Source organism: Maylandia zebra, linkage group LG8, assembly GCF_041146795.1.
Source record: "Maylandia zebra isolate NMK-2024a linkage group LG8, Mzebra_GT3a, whole genome shotgun sequence".
Taxonomy (NCBI): Eukaryota; Metazoa; Chordata; class Actinopteri; order Cichliformes; family Cichlidae; genus Maylandia; species Maylandia zebra.
This window is the reverse complement of record NC_135174.1, coordinates 194389-215640: the sequence shown is the minus strand read 5'-3', so window position 1 is coordinate 215640 and position 21252 is coordinate 194389. Positions and strand designations below refer to the sequence as shown.

The 21252-nt window shown below is 41.9% G+C and overlaps 1 protein-coding gene across 2 annotated transcripts in view; it reads right to left on the bottom strand.

The window, feature by feature from the left end:
• Positions 1-5681: 5681 nt before the first annotated feature.
• LOC101485426 (signal transducer and activator of transcription 5B) overlaps positions 5682-21252 on the bottom strand; it is a 56547-nt gene continuing 40976 nt past the window's right edge. For both annotated transcript variants that reach the window (XM_004571461.3, XM_076887132.1), the window contains 6 exons: positions 14165-14259; positions 13825-13967; positions 13396-13551; positions 13252-13303; positions 12002-12109; positions 5682-10896 (listed from right to left, as the gene is read on the bottom strand). In XM_004571461.3, coding sequence (XP_004571518.1) covers positions 10773-10896; positions 12002-12109; positions 13252-13303; positions 13396-13551; positions 13825-13967; positions 14165-14259 — 678 coding nt within the window. In that variant the 3' untranslated portion in view covers positions 5682-10772. The remainder of the gene's footprint in view (positions 10897-12001; positions 12110-13251; positions 13304-13395; positions 13552-13824; positions 13968-14164; positions 14260-21252) is intronic.

The following is a 21252-nucleotide window of genomic DNA, read 5'->3' as shown; positions in this document are numbered from 1 at the left end:
AGCGCTATACAAATGCAGACCATTTACCATGGTGCTCTCAACAACAGACTGATGGAACATATATCAGCAGCCTGCTGCACCATGCAGGGAAGAGCAGCGTGTTGTGATTCATGAGCTGAATCATCATTAATGTGTACATGAACACTGAGTTGAACTTTCCATATCCATCCATCCATTCGCTTCCGCTTATCCTTTTCAGGGTCGCGGGGGGCGCTGGAGCCTATCCCAGCTGTCATAGGGCGAGAGGCAGGGTACACCCTGGACAGGTCGCCAGTCCGTCGCAGGGCCTTTCCATAATGATTAGAAATTTGTTTTGACATGTTTCAATTTATTTTAGTTTTTTAGTTATTTATTTTATCTTATCTCATTTTAATTTTCTTTACTTATGCTTTTAGCATGTACAGCACTTTGTGAACTCTGGTTTTATGTTAAAGTGCTTTATAAATAAAGGTGGTATGGTATGGTATGGTATTAGTCAACACAATAAAACATGCTTCAGCTTTTCATGCAAAACAAAAAAGCAGCATTTTTGAATCAGAGTGCAGCATCAAGGCAGTTAAACGTGCGATACTGATCTGCTCAGCAGAGGCATCACCTGTAATGGTGTAACAGGTGGAGGCCTGACACGTTTCCCCTCATCTTTTCTGACATAGAAATAAATAATCACCAGTTTTGCATTTAGCTAAACAGTGAGCCCAAGGATATTTCAGCAAAATAGTCCACGTCATCAGCTTTTTACTTTTCAGGATGTCTTTGAATTCTCTCTGTAGGTTCATCATTTTCATTTCCATCAGTCATAGCCAGTCTGCATCAGCATGATACAGACATTGAGATCTGATGTATTGTCAACGTGTTCCTTTCATTTTTTTGAGCAGTGTATTTAGAAACTGGGTGTTCTGGAGACCCACATTTATAAACGTGGCTGTTTTAAACCTCTTTCAGCTGAACGTTTTCCTGCCTCTGTTTAGTACATCAGGACTTGGTAGGGTAGCTCAAATAATTCAAAACATATCGACCATAAAGTCCATTACACAGGAAGTAAATGAACCGGCTGGGTCTCAGCGGCTCCAGCACTTTGGGTCAGCTTCTGTTTTAAATGTGTTATTTAAATAAAACAGAGTAATAACAAATGGTCTTTCTATTCAGACAATGTTCATAATTCCTGTTTGAGGTATATTTATTAAACACAACTTAGTGGGCTTAATATAATATCTGAGTGTATGAATATCGTCTAAATGTAATCGACTCAAGTTCAAACACAGCAGAATCATTTCCTTCCACAGAGTAAGGTGATCCATATTTGACCATGATATCTTTCAGAACATGAGCTGCCAGCTAGTGCTGCTTGTTTTTTCAGTAAAGTTCAGCTGGTTGACGTCTTAGCTTGGTGATACTAGGAGGCTAACATATGCTGGTTAGCTTATGAAACAAGCGTAACTTTATCAACCGCCAGCAGGCTAACACTCAGTTACTATCACTGTTCAAAGGTTTGTTATCATCACACAGCCATCAATGATTCTCCAGTGTTGTTTGACCTCAGCTCGTTGTGTACTTAACACAGACACACATGGACAGCTCAACTCTGAAAGAGAAAACAAGGTCAGATTTGAAGTCGTCCATTTAAAAAGAAAGAAGTCGTATGAACTCTGGAGAGGATCAAAATTAACTCACCTTACTTGTGGAGGTGAAAAGAGGGCGTGTCAGACAGTCAGGAGCCAATCAGGAGAGGGAGAGAGGTTACAGAGGGAAGGCACAGACGAGTAAATGAATAAGAGTCTTTACTTCGATCACTGTCACCTCAAATATGACTCATACCCCGTAGTTTTGCTTTCTCTCATCATGACTGATGTAACAAAAAGTTTGGGGATAACTCCGACGTGGGGACGAGCACAGCATCTGTCTTACCTGAAAAGACTGATTGTTGTGCAGCCATGACTTTTGATCCCAAAAGCAGGTCGAGCAGCCACAACGTGTCACTATGACAGTAACACAAGTACACACAAACAGCTAACCACACACAAACACTTGTGCAGCTCTGGTCCATATCAGGGAATCTCTTGGTGAACTGAGTCATTTGACTTGTTGTAACTGCTCAGAATCAGTTCAGACTTTTTTTAGTCTCCAAATTTTCTCCAACAAAAGCAAATCTTGTCCGACTGTCCAACAGCAGGAGACGATGGAGGAGCTGCTGTTGTTGCTGACCTCAGTCTGCACAGCTTATGCTCAGCACCAAGGTGAGCGAGCCGGTGACTGAAGGTAACGAGGACACAGGTTCTGACTTTGTACTTTTAGTGCTGCACAAAATAATGAGAGTAAGAATGGACGCTATGACGTTTGAAGAATATTTGTAACAGGTTTTCCTCACTTTACAAGCTACAGTTACCACTTTAGATTTTTATCTACAATTTTTTTGTTTCTTTATTGATTCTAATAAAAAGAAATAATCTCCGTCAGATTCAAACAAACACAAAAAGGACATAATGATGTACTTCAAATGCTGAACATTGACAGTGCAACATAGAAAGCTCATCACAGGTTTAACAGAGAAAATGAACCGTTTGAAGCAAAACATTTAAATCTGAGGGTCGGCAAACAGCAGGCAAAGACATCCTGGCGGCGCTGAACTAACCCTCTGAAGCAGCGGGTAACGTCTAACAGTAGCATTTGTCTGGGTAACATTTCAGTCGTCTGCTGCATCCCAGTGTGCGCCTGAAGTTGGTTACCATGGTCCCGTCGTTACCAAAGTCAGACTCCGCCCCACACACATCACAGATAAACTGAAAATGTGGATTGACACATGTGAGAAAATTCCACAGGAGGCACGCGTGTTTGTTGCTTTGAAGACAGCATTTCTTTTTGAATGGAACTCCACTCGCTACGTGGAACTCAAACGGGATGACAACAATGTGAGTCAATGGAAAGCGCAGCGACCGGAAAATCCTTCAGCATCACTCTGACCCGCTCTCCGAGTATCATTCTGGGTCAAGATCAAGACACTTGCGGTGGAGGCTTCAATGCAAAACAGTCCTTTGTAGGAGACCTGACAGATGTTCACCTCTGGGACAAGGAGACCTCTCTGTGTGATGTCAGCTCTGATATGCAGGGTCACTCCTTCACTCCTGGTCAACTGGAAAAACCTGCAGGACCTCATAAATGGCACTGTGTGTGGAACACAGTGACTTTGGTACCCTGTCCTGTTAAGAGCAGTGTTGGTCAAGTTACTTGAAAAAAGTAATCAGTAACTAATTACTGATTACTTCCCCAAAAAGTAATCCCGTTACTTTACTGATTACTTATTTTCAAAAGTAATTACTTAGTTACTTAGTTACTTTTTAAAAACACGATTTACAACCTGAGTAGGTGATAAAGCGATCTTTCAGCCCAATTCTACTTTTTCTACATAATCCATCATACAAAATGTAATCAAATGGAAAAGTCTCTTTTTAAAACTTGTTTTATTAGTTTTAATCTTTTAACTTTATGCATCAAGCAAAAATTTAATTATCTGCAACATTCTCTCACTGGAAGAAATTTGTTTAACATTTAAACCTATTTTCTGCACATTCCAGCACATAATTTTTTTTTTTGTGTGTGTTTACACTCAGTCTTTCAAATAGATGCAAATAAAACACAGCAGAAAATAAATAAAGTCACAGACTCAGCGGTCCTGTTGCTCTATTTTCACTTGTAAAGCAGGAGTGGGGTAGGCGGAGGTTTACCCTGGTGCAGGTGTGCGGCGGTCAGTGGAAGAATCCGCGAGTTTCTCTGTGAGTTTCCCATTACGTCGTAGCTACTCGGTGCTTGCTTGGAAGTTTAGGGTTTTTTTCGCTGTAAAAAGAAGTTTTCTTCCCACGCACAGCGGACACTAATGTTTTTGTCACTTTTTATGGAATCAAACTCAAAGTAAGGTCAGTACTTCCACGCTTTAAACGCTGCACGCTCATACTCTCTCCTGCACTCGATATGTGATCCACTGTTGATCTGCACACAGCTGTTGTCACGAACGTCGCACTCGCTTACGTCACTGTCATGAGACACTCTCGCAAAAAAAAAAATCACGGTTTTAGTAACGCAGTAACGCAGCGTTCCTATGGGAAAGTAACGGTAATCTAATTACCCTTTTTGCATTAGTAATCCCTTACTTTACTCGTTACTTAAAAAAAGTAATCAGATTACAGTAACGCATTACAAGTAACGCGTTACTGCCCATCTCTGGTTAAGAGTGCAGTCAGCCTGCACAGACGTGCTGCACGGTGACTGAAATCCAACCAACCCCTCGCACTCTCACTGTCAGGCTGTACAGGAGGACCTCTCGCCCAGCTGGGACAGAAACCCTGATACGTGGAAGAGGATGCATGGACTGAAATCTGTCATCAAACTGCTTTTCATCAGTTACCAAGGAGTGACGTGCCATTTAAAAAGCAGTGTAACATTTCTAAATAACACATGATTAAAAATGACTTTCTTCTTATTGTGCAAATTAATTGCATTATTATAGATTACATTTTTTCTGTTTCTGTGTAGCTCGAAGTTCCATTGAGGTGGAACATTAAAGAGTTATTGTATTGTATTAAGCACAAAATAACTTGCTTTGCCGCAGTACTCAGAAGCTGTTCAAAGTCAGAGAGAGTCAATATGACTTAAGGGGAACAGATTTCTTTAAGAAAAACAAGATGAGGACAAATATAAAGCAGAGATGTGTTTAGAGGAGTTAACCTGTGGAATAGTTATGACAGTGATTTAAAAAGGTGTAGTTCTATTTTTAAACATATTTTTAAACAAGGAAAATGAAGTATTTTAAAAATGTAAAAATATAGTATTAGAAAAATATATAAATCAAGAATGAAAAGACCAAAAAAACAAAACAAAAAAACCCTCTTGATTCTTTTGCTTTGATGTAGTTACTTCTCTAAGGTGGAAAGTTTTTTTTCTTGTTTGTTTGGTTGGTTTTTGCTTTGTTTTATTCTTTGCTTCGAGCCCTGTGTACAGGAGCTGCATGCAAAAAGATCTTTTGTTAAAGGGTTGGCGTAATAAGCAAATGCTTCAGCCAGTACCTTTTGATTAGCCTTGTCTCGTGCTTTCTTGCTTTGTGACAGATCTTTGTTCTGTCTTCACTGAGATATTTGAATGCTAATCAATAAAATCAAATCAAATCAATCAAAATCAAATCATTGATTTATCAATAATCATGATCCATTACTACAAAGTACTGAATATAAATTTGAAAAGGGTCTATATAATAAACGCATGTAAAAATCCCGTGATTAGTTCGTTATCTCTAGAAACATGAGACATGTTGAGGACGTCATTGAGCCATTGAAATCGGCTGTGTTGGTTTTAAAGCACGGCGACTTTCTCCTCTGTGAACTTCAGATCTCTGTGAAGCTTGAACACATCTAATGGTAATGTCTTTGCTGCTGCCATTGGTTAAAACAAATAAATACAGTCAGATCTACTCCACGCCCTCATCTTTTGACTGTGACCCATCTCGTAGTGACTGCGCTCATGTTTCTGCCATTTTTTTCCACAACAGAATCAAACAAGAAGCCACAAACACTTTATTTCCCCAACAAACATTTTGGTCAAAAAACACTCGTAAGAGGCCAAATCATTTCATCAAACCTGCACACAAACATCTCTGATGTGTGCCAGGACAAGAACAGAAAAACACGACGGAAAGATTCATTAAAAAAAGTTTATTGTCATATTTCCAATCCCAACATCAAAGTTCCAGTAAACTGTAGGACAAATTCAGTAAAACAGACAGAGCACAGAGCTAACAGAAGCCAGCAAACACACAGACAGATACACTGATTCAGGACGTTGGAGAGACTGTTGCATCAGTGATCAGGCTCAACCACACTGACTCACGTGACTGATCCAACTAACGTGGACTCGGCTGAGGTTCAAACCGTTTCAAGAACAGCTCGGTGTGGCCGGTATTTCTGCAGAATTATATAACAATCTAACACAAACTAAGGTACGACTCAGTGCGAGTTGAACATACCGAGTCGTACCTCACACTGTTGCCCCATAAAGAAAATGAAGATTTCCCAAAAGCTACCTGGAGTCGGACGTTTCAATAAAGCAACAGTGGTCCAAACTGAAGAGAGGCTGCAACGAAACAGTGACCCAAAGCAAACGAGTCAAGAAGAGCGACCTGTGACGGCCTGAATGCTCTCCACACATTTTAAACACCCACAAACACCCAATTTGTTCTTGAAGCTTGAAAGAGAAAGGCAACATACGAGAGCTACAACATCTGAACAGAAACTACGCACACGGTTAAAACTGCTTAGTAACAATCCGGGCAGTTCATCATCTACCTGGGCCCGCATTCACAAAGCTCTCCTGCTCTAAAACCTCTAAAGTTTATCTCTTTAAAGTTTGGACTGAAACCTGGGAAGAAGTGAGAATAAACTGTGACAAGGTCTGAAAGAAGAAACACTTGGGAGTGGAGGAGACATGGCGTGAAGATGGAGCGCACACCTACACTCGACAACATTCTGCACGTTCTTCCCTCGCAGGGGAACATGTATGCATTCGGTATCATCTGGGTTACTCACCTTTTTGCACTTTAGAGCATTCAATAATAACTGAAGGACGACATGCCAGAGAGCAGTCTCGAAACGTTGGAGCAGCTGCCGATTACCCGCCAGCGCCACGGGGAGTTTACTTCTTCCTGCGACGTGTACAGCGGCTGATGGACACGTGGATACACTGAGGACTCGTCTGCTTGTCCGTCTAACATTTGACTGCGTGCTTGTAGCCTATACAAACATCATACGATAAAGGCAGCGATTAACTAACTGTGCACGCATGCACATGGGTGCTGCACAGGTCCGATATTTACTGGGATAACATTTCTTGGGTTCTCATTCTAGATGCAGTGAGCTAGAGAAATGACAGTGAGCGCCACGCCACTAACACGTCACTAACACGTCACTAACACTCCAGTTACTGTGACAAACAAACATGAAGAATCGGTCAGCGTGAGAAACGGAGCGATTTACAAATAATCAGCTAGACGAGGTGATGGTGGGTAAGCATTAGAGAACTATCAGCCCTTTTCAGATGAGTGTGCAAGCTTACTTATGGCTTTTTAGATCATTGTACAGAGACGCACATCACATCAGATAATATTTAAAATTATATGCCTAAGAAAAGTTTAACAGTATGAAGAGGTCGGAGAATTTCACCATCCATCCTTCTCATTGTCACAAATTTATAATGAAACAGTACATCTCACACACACACACACACACACACACACACACACACACACACACACACACACACACACACACACACACACACACACACACTGAGGTAAGAGTAAGTTTTGTCCCTTCTTTGCTTTCAGGTCCTCGGTGAATGTTCCCAAATCTACGAGTCGTCTAACAGGACGGCTGCGATGGTTGTGATTACGAGCCGTGGTCGTAACAATCACTACGGTGGCTTCACTCTCTACATGGGTACCGTTTAAACGGGGACTGAAAACACTATTCACGTGAAAACATCAGATATGTAAAGAGCAGGCCTGAGTACCAGTTGCTGAAATAGCCCTCATAGAAATGCTGTCCAATCAGAAGCCGACCAACACCTTTGACACGGCACAAAAACGTCCGTTTTCTTCGTCCACAGAAACACAGAACGTCTCCACCATGGAAAGAGTTTGAATCGCTGTTTTTTCGGACGCGGCTTCAAGGCCACCACACAGAAAGCTGCGTTTAGCACACATTAACATGTGTGTCACTGATTAAACGTCAGATGTCATTAGTTAAACATGCCAACGTGCTCTAAGGCTACGAGTTTGTTACAATGAACAGATCCGTGCACACCTCCAGATATCAGTCCCAGTTCACACACTGTGAGAACTTTATCAGCTTTAAGAAAACATGCTGTGTGACTGCCTACATGTATCTTACAGCCAGAGTGCTATTCAAACCCATGCTAAATGGCACAACTTGGTTTATAATTAGACAAAGGCACTGGTTAGACTTGAGTGTGATCAGACCTCCAGTTTGAAAAAGGTGTTGGGCTGGAGACTCCAGCTCATACAGCCAACATGTTGTTTGTGTCACTCACCGCAGTATCCTCTGTGTGACAGTACAGTGGCCATCAGATCTCTGAAATATGGACAACTGTTTTCTCTGATTTATAATTGATGAATGCAGAGTGTGGAGAAGCTGTGTTTGTGTGCAGCAGGAGCGTCTGTGGTGAAGTTCACTCAGGGAGACGTTTCCATGGACGGGACAGAGCACATTTTGCTTGCTGATGGTTTAAAAATGGTAAATGGTCTGTATTTGTAAAGCGCTTTACTTGGTCCTAAGGACCCCAAAGCGCTTTACACATCCAGTCATCCACCCATTCACACACTGGTGATGGCAGCTACATTGTAGCCACAGCCACCCTGGGGCACTGACAGAGGCGAGGCTGCCGGACACTGGCGTCACCGGGCCCTCTGACCACCACCAGCAGACAACGGCTGTATTGTCCAAGGACACAACGACCGAGACTGTCGGAGCCGGGGCTCAAACCGGCAACCTTCCGATTACAAGACGAACTCCCAACTCTTGAGCCACGATCGCCCACGATCATTTAACATACATGCCAGGTGTACTTTTGATGAAAGTCAAGCTGAGCAGATGAGGAGGCACAAAGTGAAACAGAGACACATACAGTCCACATGAAAGACTCGCTGCTATTCGCTCACTTTGTGAAACACATGTGGCTGCTTTAAAGCCTTGATGGCCCGAACCTGCATCCCAAACATGAACCCTGCCTGCAGGCTGGACTAGTGTCCTGTCATTAAATCCACCAGCCTGGAGGTGTGGAGATGCTAACAAGATGTTTTGGAAAGTAATTGTTATCACCCTTTAAATATGAATGAAAGTGGAAATTACCACAAATAAATTTGCACTGTTGAAGAGCTTTGGGTAAACAAACTGTTTCTTATTCAAATGGCATTAAAGTTCTCAGGGGTCTCAGGCCACTCTGTACATTTAAAACAACAACAAAATATCATAAAAAATAAAATCTGTCTGTGTTCATCTCATTGCTATAATATAAAACTCCATCTGAGAGAAGACAAACAACAAAATTCAAAGCAGTGAGCAGTTATAGTGATAGCACCTAAGTGCGCTGTGCTGTAAGGCAGCTCGGTTCAACGTCGTCACAGAGAAACAGATGAATTGGTAGAAATGTTTTAAACACGCCTCTTACAGTTTATTGTCAGGACTTCGAGGAAGACCAAGTAACCTCTGAGGGAAGAGATGCAACAAACCAATCGACATTCACAATTTAGAGTCGGTGCCAGCAAGCCCCACAACTACCCCACACTACAGGGTCACTTTACTAACGTTCAGTCTGCAGCTGCTCTCAGGTGTGTAGCATGTTACAGAAACAGCAGCTGTTGCAGGTTCAACCAAACACTGAAACAGCTGCGGCCCACAGACGCTGGCTCACACTGAGCCAACAGGGAGCTTTAGCCTCGTGAGACCCGAACTCTTCCACAGCAGCATTTTTAATTTCTCTTTGATATTTGGTCACATTGTTTTTACATTGATCGGGCCCCAAAGAATTACCAGATTTCTTTTTTTTTTTTTTTTACCTTATTTTTGTTTTTAAGAAACATGAGAGCCACATATGAGGATATTCGTTTAAAATGTTGATAGATTAGTAGCAGTATAATGTCCTCGTGAGTAGATATCAGGCTCCTGTACAGCACAATTCAATATTTTGGTCTAGATAACCCAAAATGTGATGTCCACATATGTGGACGGCAGGTCCTAGGAGGGTAAACCTGTCCTCAAGCTTAGGCCACAGCTAAGCTCAGGAGCTAATTATAAATAGGTACCTTACTAGGAGACAAGTTTGTTTCCTTCTGGCTGTCCCTTTCTACTTTAAGCTATTACTCAAGATTTGGAATAAGTTACATCGTCTTTCTTTAAGTCTTGATTGGAAATCTTCTCATTTTTCTTGACAATAATAAAGAAAATCATCTCTGTAATACAGAAAAGAATACATTTGTTAACTATGCGTCACAGTAACCAGTACTGCCTGTGTACTGGGAGAGAGAGCTCCTCACAGTGATATTAAGGCCCTTTCAGACACGCAGTGAGGTGTAGCTGAACTTCTCCACAGTGAGATCAGTGTGTGAGACAGCTTCAGGCTTCCTGATTGGGAAATGCATCAGTCTAATCATACTGTAAAATAGAAACAGGCGAGCAACAACAAACAGGTCCAGGACACAGAGTCATTCCTCCAGCTGTGCCCGTGTGGATTCAGACGTTACTGTAAATGAGCCGGCCCTTAACATCACAATGCAACAGAAAAGTGAGTGCGTGTCTGAAAGGGACTTAAGCTGTGTGTTATCTGTGTCGTGCACGTCTCCTGATGCTCAGCGTGCGCATACAAAGGCAAAGCTTCTGCTGAGAACGACCCGTCTCAGTCTTTAATAAAAATCCAACTGAAGCAAACTGCCTCCAGACAGCAGCAGTGAGAAACTACAGGAAGCAGGAGAGGATCTAAAGCTTGTTGAATGGCAGTAACATTGACTTTACTTCTTTAAAAAGTCTTGGGCGAGTAGACAAGGATTCGACACCAGGTGTATTCTCATTTTGGACACAGCTAAAGAGAAACCTGAATAACAAAATGTGACGCAGATCTGCCCGACCACCTGGACTGGTTGCAGTCCAGGTGGTTTTGCAGGCGTGAGTGTTTCCAGATGGAGATGACCTCGGGGTGTGCCGCAGGTGCGGGTGTCTGGTTTAGGACTGCTGGCTGTTCCACTGGTTGGCCATAGGCCTGCGGAGCAACTCCTCCACATGACGAGCCACATCCATGGTGTCCTCGAGATCAAAGTCCCCATCGGGATCCAACATGCCGTCAGCCCTGACAGGACAGCAGCGAAGATGGTCAATGGAAAACAATGTTATAGCATCATCATGGATGGTTTACATTCCTGAATGAAGCAGTGACAACAAAGACACCCAAAACCAGTATTGATAGTTTGCATTGTTTACAAACTGTCTGGACTAGGCTGCAGCCTGTAATTCATTATTATCAGGAAGTCCTAAAAACTCCCTGAAAAGCCTTCAGCTAATCCAAAATGCTGCAGCAAGAGTCCTGACAGGGACTAGAAAGAGAGAGCAGATTTCTCCTGTTTTGGCTTCCTGTTAAATCCAGAATTCAAAATCCTGCTCCTCACATACAAGGTCTTAAATAATCAGGCCCCATCTTATCTTAATGACCTTGTAGTACCATATCACCCTATCGGAGCACTTCGCTCTCGCTCTGCAGGCCTACTTGTTGTTCCTAGAGTATTTAAAAGTAGAATGGGAGGCAGAGCCTTCAGTTTTCAGGCCCCTCTTCTGTGGAACCAGCTTCCAGTTTCCACTCCTGCCTGAGTTATGCTGCATTATGCGTAGGCTGTTTCTTCTTCAGTCACCTTTTTCACTCACTACGTGGTTACATGCCACTCTGCGTTTAATCATCACCATTATTAATCACTGGCTCTTTTCCACAGCGTGTCTTTCTCCCGTCTTCCTGTAGATGGCGCTCCTCCCAGAGCCTGGTTCTGCCACACAGGTTGTTGGTTCAATCCCAGGCTGCTCCAGTCTGCATGTTGCAATATCTTTGGACATGATACTGAGCACCAGCTTTCCCCTGATGCATTTACTGAATGCCAATATTGATCATGTATAATATATCCATTACATATCTATTATAAATATTATTGTTTTAAATATCAGCATGATGATTTTTACCACAGAATTTTGTTGCATGAAGCAATGATCATGTGTACATGCTGTGCTGCCAAACCTCAGTGTTCTTGGTGAATCTGACTTAAGAACAAAACGTTTCCTGGATTTATGAAGGTTATGAAGTACTACTGCACAGCACAAATGTCAAAGGCATTCTGACTAATTTTGTGTTTTCACATGTTTATAAGAGTTTTATTAAACATATGCACACGTGCAAAAAGAAAGCTGCTTACATGGGAGGGTAGACGTTGAAGTTGTTGGGGTGGGTCACAGAGGGAGAAGCAGTCTGGTCCATGAATGCAGTAGCTCCTGCACTGGGTTCAGGGTTCGGGGTGGTGAATCTATCAGAGACATGCCACACTTCACTTTAGCCTACTGCAGCATTACTAAAAGAGCACATTTTACAATGATATTCGTTTTTATTTATATTACTAATATATTTATATTCAGGTTAATATTCAGATAATATTGAGTTGAGTGTTTATAAGTTTTGAGTGCAGATATCAACATTATTCTTATTTTGACTGCAAAAAAAGAGCGAGTGGAGAACGGAGAGAGAACAACATGGTTAAGAAACAGCTGCTGCACATCAACTCTCTTCCACCATCTTCCCAGCCAGCAAGCTAACGCCAAGCTAGAAAACCAGTGATGTTACTGGTGCAGTGTACATTTTCACCACTAGATGTCAGCAGACTACAATCCAGCTACTGTAGCTGCTGTTCACCTGTAGTGAGTGCAGGCTGTCAGTCAGCTGTCAGCATATATCCTATTTACTGTGGTGGACGCTGTTAATGTAAGAAGTTTGATACTGAGGTGAGCTGCTGAGGAAATCCTGAACTTCAGGTGTTGCTGTTCTTGCTTCTGTTGAACATGACAACCGTGCTCTAAGGTCACATTTTGCCGTTAATGCAACTTTTTTTGATCTAACATTGTTTGGCTTGGACACTTAAACAACAAACTCTCATACGAGGTGAATGTAATCAGTGTCTCGTTGCCAGCTGCCCAGCAACAGCAGGGACACATGTCTAAACTGGAGGTAATTAACAACAAGTAACGGTAACGGTATGAAGATGTTTCTGCACGGTTTCATGTGTTAGAGCCTCAGGTAGGCAGGAATAACACGGAGGTGTCAGTGAGCGAGGAGGCAGGTGAGGAAAACGGAGACATGATGTCATAACTATCACTGTGCAGAACTATAACTTATATTTAAACCTAGTTAAGTAACGTAATGCATTAAAGGAACGTTTAAGAAGATTAGTTTTACATTAAATTATAGTGTTAGCGATCTTTATAGCTGCTAGTAAAGTTATGACTAACACAGAAATACTCTGCTGGGTCGTAGCGTTTTCTGCTTGAAATTTTAATCCTGCTCAACAAAAATAAGGAAAACAAAAGGTGCAGATACAAAGCTTCACATGTGGGAGTGACAAACTGACACAAAGGTAGCAGATTTCCTGTGGCAGTTTGACACAGAGACACTTACTCTGGCACGACTTGTTTGATCTGTGGTTTCACATATCCATCAACTGCTTTTGCTGGTAAGAACAAAACAAAAGATAAAATAAAACAGTAGATATGTGTTATGGTAACAGTGAAGTGTCGATGTTAAAAATGAGCTGACACATACAAAGTGGGGGGGTGTAGTACTTGGCGAAGACTTCGTCTTTGGGCCGGTCAGGATACAGATACAGGAGATGGTTCAGGTCACTGATGCGGTCAGCCAGCGAGCGAATAGAGAAGTCCTTGGTTGTGTAAGGCAGCAGATTCCAGACCAGCCTCTCACCTACACAAAAGAACCGAGGATTGCAGTGATCGCATGCAAAAGGACGGACGCAGAGACAGCGTCTCATAATCATCAGTGGGCTTTGTGCCACGCTGAGTGTTTCTGTGTGGACATGTCACTCAAGGACAAGTTCACAGGCTGTGACTGACAGAAGAAGATCAACCTGTGTCTCCAGCAGAGCAAAAGCTTCATGTGGACTTTTTGAAAGTGTGTTTTGTGTGGCAGCAGTGCATTGTATATGTAACAGAGCCAGAAAGCAGAGCCACTGCGTACCTGATTTGTTGGGGTTTTCTGCCACCCAGGCGATGGTGATGCCTCCAATCTCAGAGTCGCTGAACCGCAGCAGGAAAGTGCCGTTGGGTTTGGACATCAGCATGTCCTGTGCCTGCTGCTTGTTTACAAAGCCCAGAATGGCCCTGCGGACACACACAGTTACACACTAAAACACCACCGGTGCACTGTCACAAGTGCACTGTGCTGCCCTCACCCCACCAGCTCTGCTACAGCACAAAGCTCGTTTAAAGCTGACAGTCGAGATCATTTTTCAATCTATCATACAAGACAAATCTTCATTCCAGATTCTCGCAGAAGGAACATAAATAAAAGTGATTACCCATCATTCCAGTGAGGCTTCAGGTGTTTCTTCATAAGCTCTACTACTCCATCAAACCACTGCCAGAAGGTGAAGTTGCGTCCAGGTAAGCTTTCCTGTGTAAAACACATTTCTTCAGTGGGTTCATATGCACACTGCTTATGACCTTTATGTTTCCAATGATATGATGCTGCTTCCTGATTGTCTCTGCAGCCTTAAAAAGGAAACCTCTCCAGTCTAAAACTATGGAAAAGTCCACTTTTACTTAGGAAGTAAGAGAACAAGTAGCAACCAGGTGCTGCTAATCAAATGTGCGTGATTAAGTGATGACCAGAAAGTGTGAGCACCTCGACAAAAGCAGAAGATTTGGACGTATGCTGGTCTAGAGCATCAGGGTGTGTGCTAATACAAACACAATCTTCCCAGGAGCGGATGTCCAATCAAATTCACACCAGGCCCAAACCACGCAAGAATCACAAAAACAAAACAAAACAAACCCAGAGCTACGTGTCCGTCAGCTTGTTGCTCCAACTCTTTTATTTACACGTAGTTTACACTGTAAATATACTTTTATTCTTTGATTTCGCTCGGTTGTGTTCTCATTCGTTTTGGCTTCTAAACAGAGAGTGTTTCACCTTGTGTGAGCACGTGTGCTGAAATTATAATAAAAATCCTCGTATCCTTGAATCATGATGATGGATTGAGGCAGCTTTTCACAAAAGCGCACGCACGCACACTTTAAAGCAGTGGTTCCCAAACCTTTTTTGCTGCGCCCCCCTTTCTTTTCAAGAAAAATGTTCGCGCCCCCCGCCTGCACGTGCGCACGCACACATCCTCCAACCACACACGCCCATATTTTGCTCCATTGCGGTTTATTTCACACCTCAAACATGTAGTAAACAATTAAGCAAATAAAAGTAAACTGCAATAAATGACAGGTAGTAATAAAATAAACTACCAACTCTTTTACGCTGCGTCCGCACCTACACGGGTATTTTTGAACACGCAGCTGTTTCGTCCACGTAAACGATGTTTTGAATCACCGAAAATGGAGGTTTTTTTAAAAAAATCCTTTTTTGCGTTTCCGTGTGGACGAGGAATACAGAGTTCATCACGCAACGTCAAAGGTATGCGCCTTTATTCACATCACGCTGTGGCCACGTTATTGTTTACAGGAGATGAACTGCAGAATGGCAGATAGAGACCAAATACTGTTAATCTGACTGTCTGCAGGTTTTACACGCAGTTACTGTCCCTCCATTTACAAAGGCAGTGTGATTATTTTACCTGTAGTTTTTTTCCTGAGTAATAATGTTCAACATTGCATCAATACATTTTTCAAAAAATGCCTCTCTGTGCAAAATGGGTTTAAAAACATAAACAGCTGTGGGATCCTGTTTGTCTGTGATTTGAACAATCGTGGCAGGATCAGCCTGATGTTATTTGTATCCCGCTGTAACTTTACTGTATAAAGTATAGTATAGTATGTATATCTCCAAAATGTCAGGAGTAGTTAGTCATTACAAGAAGTGTTTGTGAACTAAATCAAGAATGTGGGATCCTGTTTGTCCGTGATTTAAACAGCCCAGCGCTGCTCCCGACGCAGGGAAACCAACCCTGCAGGGAGACCTACCTCTGCACCTGTGCAGGTGAAATCAAAGGGCAGATTTGCTTCACCATATCTTCTAGTCTTTGGCTTAGAATGAAGTTGGTTTGGAAACATATTCAGCGATGCTTCATCTCCTGCTTTGCGTTTCTGTAGGCGCCCGTGCTAGCAGTGTCCAAGCGTTTTGTCCCCCCCCCCTTTTCATTCCGCGCCCCCCCTGCCATGGCTTTGCGCACCCCCCCCCCCCCAGGGGGCGGGCCCCACACTTTGGGAAGGTCTGCTTTAAAGCATGCTGAAGTCTGTGCACAAACGAGGGTTGTCTGCAGACCCATGCATGCCATGACACGTGTGTTGCAACATGAAACTACAGATTACATTTATAATGACGTTAATTTATTAGAATAAATAGCTAAAAAAAAGAATCACCTTCATTGCCGAGCAACCACCATTACCTTTGACCCCCATCGTCCATCAGCACTGCCCTTGGACAGAGTGGGGAACACCTGCATTTAACTGCTATTTTATACATATCGACACATCAGACACGTCAGAGTGCGCCGATGCCTGCAACCCATGTCCTCAGTGTCTCAAACAAATACGCCTTACTAAGGTCTGTGGCTGGGAAGTTACTACAAACTGCACTAAATTCTACGTAAAAACATTTCTTACTTTGTGCACATGGGAGATGTTAAGTAATTAGCACAGGTGGCTCTGTGCTGTGAGCACGGTGCCAGGATTCTGGCTCTGTGCTGCAACTCATTGTGAGTGTTCAGAGCCTCACAGTAATGCTGGGATTACGCCGTGCACACAGAATGACCTTTGTGCTTCTCTCTTTACCTCCCTCAGTAGTGCTATTACATAACATGACAGCACGCAGCTATCAGCAGGTGTTGGTGTGCTAGCTTCATGGCTGAATGTCACAACGTGTAATATGGACTTGAAAAATAAGTCCATATTACATAAAAATGTAATATGTGTCATAAAATAACGAGACACGGTATTATTCTGTCTATATCATTTACGTGTTACAGCGTTTTGGTGAGCTTTGGTGTGGGAACACAGCTTCACAACAAACGTGTGATTTAAGAGTCAGAGGAGCGATTTGTTTTTTAAAAGATGGCTCACAGCGGAAGAGAGCAGACGTGTGTTCATGAGCTCGGCTGTAGGCCCAGGAATCTATCTTTATCCTGACTTACCCTCATATAATTCTGGACCATAGCAAGAGGGAAAGTTACTAAGGAAACTTCTGTATGGCAAGTTATAATTTATGACACTCGAAAGAAAACGGCTAAAACTTCAGGGCACCTGCACATATCAGCAACAAGAAATATGGCAGATGGGGAGGAGGAACTGACAATTAGCAAACTACTCAATGCTATCAAGGAAACTAAAGAGGACCTCACGAACCACGCTGACAAAAAAAACAAAAACAAAAAAAGAAAAAACGGCCGACATACAAACAACCCTGACGAAAACTGAATCCTGTCTCAATGCGCTTTCTGAGCAGGTTGAGGAGACGGAGCGCAAACAAAGACGACATTAGAGACGCACATAACCGTGTCGATAAAATGGCTGCGAGAGAAGGAGATCGAATATGCGCTGATGTACCCAGCTCAGCTTCGCATCAGGCACCAGGGATCTATCAAAGTTTTCCCCACTCCTGCCGAAGCACAACGCTCTCTAAAAGATCTTCCGAGTCAGTAGACTAAAGTGATCTAATGTGATTTCAACAAAGCAATTCGCTCTTATAGGTACTCTCAGATGAGAAGCCCTCCACTGTTAACTTTGGGGGTGGGGGCGACATGAAGGAAGAAAAGACTACATCAAGCATTGACATAGAAACTCTCCATCCTCTATTTTTCAGACGAATTGGAGATACAACTTATCCGGTATTAGATAACTAATAGAAATAATTGCTCGTTAGTCAGTTAAAATAATGTGTACGAATTCATAAAAGTACAGATTTTGTGAGCATTTATGATCATGATATCAACCCCCTACTAGATGAGTGTGATCACATCTTGATCAACCAGTTTATTTGTCTCTTATACAGTTATGTTCTATATCTGACTGTAAAATTCAGTGCTTAGCTGTAAATATTTCACTGAGAGTGGCTAAACCCATATGGAAACGATATATATAAATCTTATAAAGTTTGTATCTGTCTTGTGTGAAACTTGTATGAAAAGCATATAAGAGTGAAAACAGATATAAGATCCCTTGAAAAATTATATAATGAAACTTGTATGTTTTGGATACTTACTAAAACAATATATGAAAGTAATGAGAAAGTGGCCACTTTCATGAGTAATCACCTAAGTTTTTACTATTTCTTTTCCATATGGGAAGTTTGAACCTTAGCAGCTGCCTGGGCCTCCACTACTGTCACCTACCTAATGTGGTTTTGTTACAGGGGTTTTATTTTAACGTTTTGGGGTTATGTTTGGTCTCTTACCAAACATTTTACTCACACAACTGTTCACACAGCTCCCTGGTCTAGGCCGTATCTTACTATTATACCCATGTGCAGAGCTTCACCACATTGAAACTCAGGAAAGCAGGAATGTGTTCAGAAATCCCCAGAGTTGAATACCATGACACTTACCCGTCCAGGATATTCATATAAAAAACTTAAATTACAGTTCATCTAACTTGTATATCTTGGAATATTAGAGGATCAATTCACCCATCAAGAGGAAGAAAATGCTGACATCCTTAAAGAGGCAGAGTGTAGATGTCGCTTTTATCCAGGAGAGTCACCTCACAGACGCTGAACATTTAAAATTACGTAGACCTGGGTGGGCAATGTTTTTTACTTGTCATATACTTCCAAAGCAAGAGGCGTCTCCCTGCTTATTAATAAACACCTGAACTTTCAACTAAACTCAGTTGAAAAGGACAAAAATGGCAGATTCTTACTTGTAGATTGTGAAATAAACAGAAATAAGATAACTTTGGTAAATATATATGGGCCCAACTACGACGACCCTTTATTGTTTAACAACTTAATTATGAAACTGGCTACAATTGAGGGCCAGTATATTGTGGGTGGAGACTTTAATTTGGTCCTAAATCCTTCTCTGGATCAGTCCTCACCCAAAACATCTTTATTATCCAAGGCAGCAACAGCACTGAACCAAGCTATGAAGGATATAGGCTAGAGCTGGGCGATAGAACGATAACGATATGTATCGCGATATAACTTTTACTCGATAGAGAAATTAAGCTATCGCGATAGACCTCGCTGCTCTTGTCCTCTAAAAAAAAAAAAAAAAAAAAAAAAGGTCAGCCAATCCAAATTAAGTAGCGCAGAGCCGAACCAATCACAGCCGCAGCGTCACGTCGCGTGACTTGTTACGTACAGCACAAGTGCCAAGCTGCACGTGTGTTTGTTTGGGAAGCAGCCAGCGGGTAATGGAGGAAATGAGTGTGCCGACTAGAAAAATCAACCGAGCGTGACCGAAGAGAAAACAGATGATGGTTCCAACGCCGGAGAGATTGTCGAACGGAAGAGCCACAGAAGTTCCGTAGTGTGAAGGTATTTCGGCTATTTCAAGTCTGACAAAAAACAGAGTAGCGTGCACTGTAAATTGTGCCGAAAGCAAGTCTGGAAATACAATAAACTGGTGCATGCGTCACACTGTGCGCCACGTTATTGTTTCGGTGAAATGAATTTCTACAATACTGTTACTGTTAATTCTACTCTCTGCAGTGTTTAAATGCTTACATATACACACAGTTACTGTCCCTCCACACATACGACTCGGTTCTGCTTCTATGCCCCAGCTTTGTTTACTTTTTCCCACCGAGGCTTCTAGACTTCTGATTGGCCAACATTTCTGCACGGTTAGGAATCTAGCTCCACCTGCTGCTTTGGCATGTTCATAGCAGCGTTTTCCTTCATTTCTGCCTTTATGTGTGGACGGGATTATTTTTAAAACTAAAACGGAAAATCTCAGTTTTCAAAAACACCCGTGTACGTGTGGACGTAGCCTCAGTCTCTGACTGGAAGCGCTAATTCGTCATTCGGCTTTTGTCAGACTAAAGTAACTGTTAAAACTGTTTGAAAAGCTCAGCTATACAACAAGGAGAGATTGAGAATTTCCTTTTAGTTCTCAGTTTATTTGATATTGACAAAAGTTAGTCAGTTTTGTCTGTTCTTCTGTAACACAAACTAAGATTTATTTTTAGAATTAATATTTTGTTTCTAAGTGGAATTGACAGTTTAGTCTGTTTCGTTTGTTCTATTTTGAAACTTAAACGCTTTAGCGGCTGCCTTTTGTGTAGTTTGCAATATTTGCCTTTATCTATCTGAAAAAGTCTCATGTTCCTTAAGTACATCTACCCTGTTGAACTTATTATGGGAAATAAATATTTAAAAACAAGCTGCTGATTATTTCACATTTTACTTGTGAGCAACGGCACATTTAAATCTTACAAATATAGTTATTTGGCTGATATCGTGATAGATATCGTTATCGCCTGAAATGAAAAAAACATATCGTGATATGAAAAAATCTCATATCGCCCAGCTCTAATATAGGCATAACTGATGTGTGGCGAAACCTTCATCCAGGCCAGAGGGACTTCCTTTTTTCACCAGTACATAATACACGCTCTAGAATTGATGTTTCTTGTACCACAACATATGACGGCAACAGTGATAGATTGCTCCTACTTAGCAGCTACTTTTTCAGACCATAATCCCATCAAACTCTCCTGGGCTACCAACATGTCACAACCTGTAACCCACAGGTGGAGGTTTAAAAGTTACATGCTACGAGACTATTTCATATATGAACACTAATATTGAAATATTCCTAGATGCCAATTCAAATTCCTCTTCAAATGCCAATATCTGGGAAGCTCTCAACGTCTATATGAGAGGTTTGGTTATGTCATACGGTGCCAATAAGGTTAAAAAAGTTAGAGAGAAGATAACTAAATTGGAGATTGACATTAAAAACTTGGAGCAGGAATATATTGCTACAAAAAAGGAAGAATACCTCAATACATTAACAAAAACAAGGATGCAATATGATAATTTATGCACCAGCAGAGCGGAAGCAGCCATGGCAGGAACTAAATATCACTACTACGAATATGGAAACAAAACAAGTAACTACTGGCCTGGCAAATTAAGAAAGAAACATCTGATAAATTTATACGGACAATATCAACAGAAGATGATAAACTTCTTGATGAATCAGCGCCCATAAAGGCCGAGTTTAAACGGTTCTATGAAGATTTGTATAAATCTGAGCGAGGGGTCGACAGTCAGTGCGCCCCAGGGTGGCTGTGGCTACAATGTAGCTGCCATCACCAGTGTGTGAATGAGTGGATGACTGGATATGTAAAGTGCTTTGGGGTCCTTAGGGACTAGTAAAGCGCTATATACACCGAACAAAAATATAAACGCAACACCTTTGTTACTGCTCTCATTCCCCATGGGATGGACGTAGAGACCTAAAATTCATTCCAGATACACAATATAACCATCCCT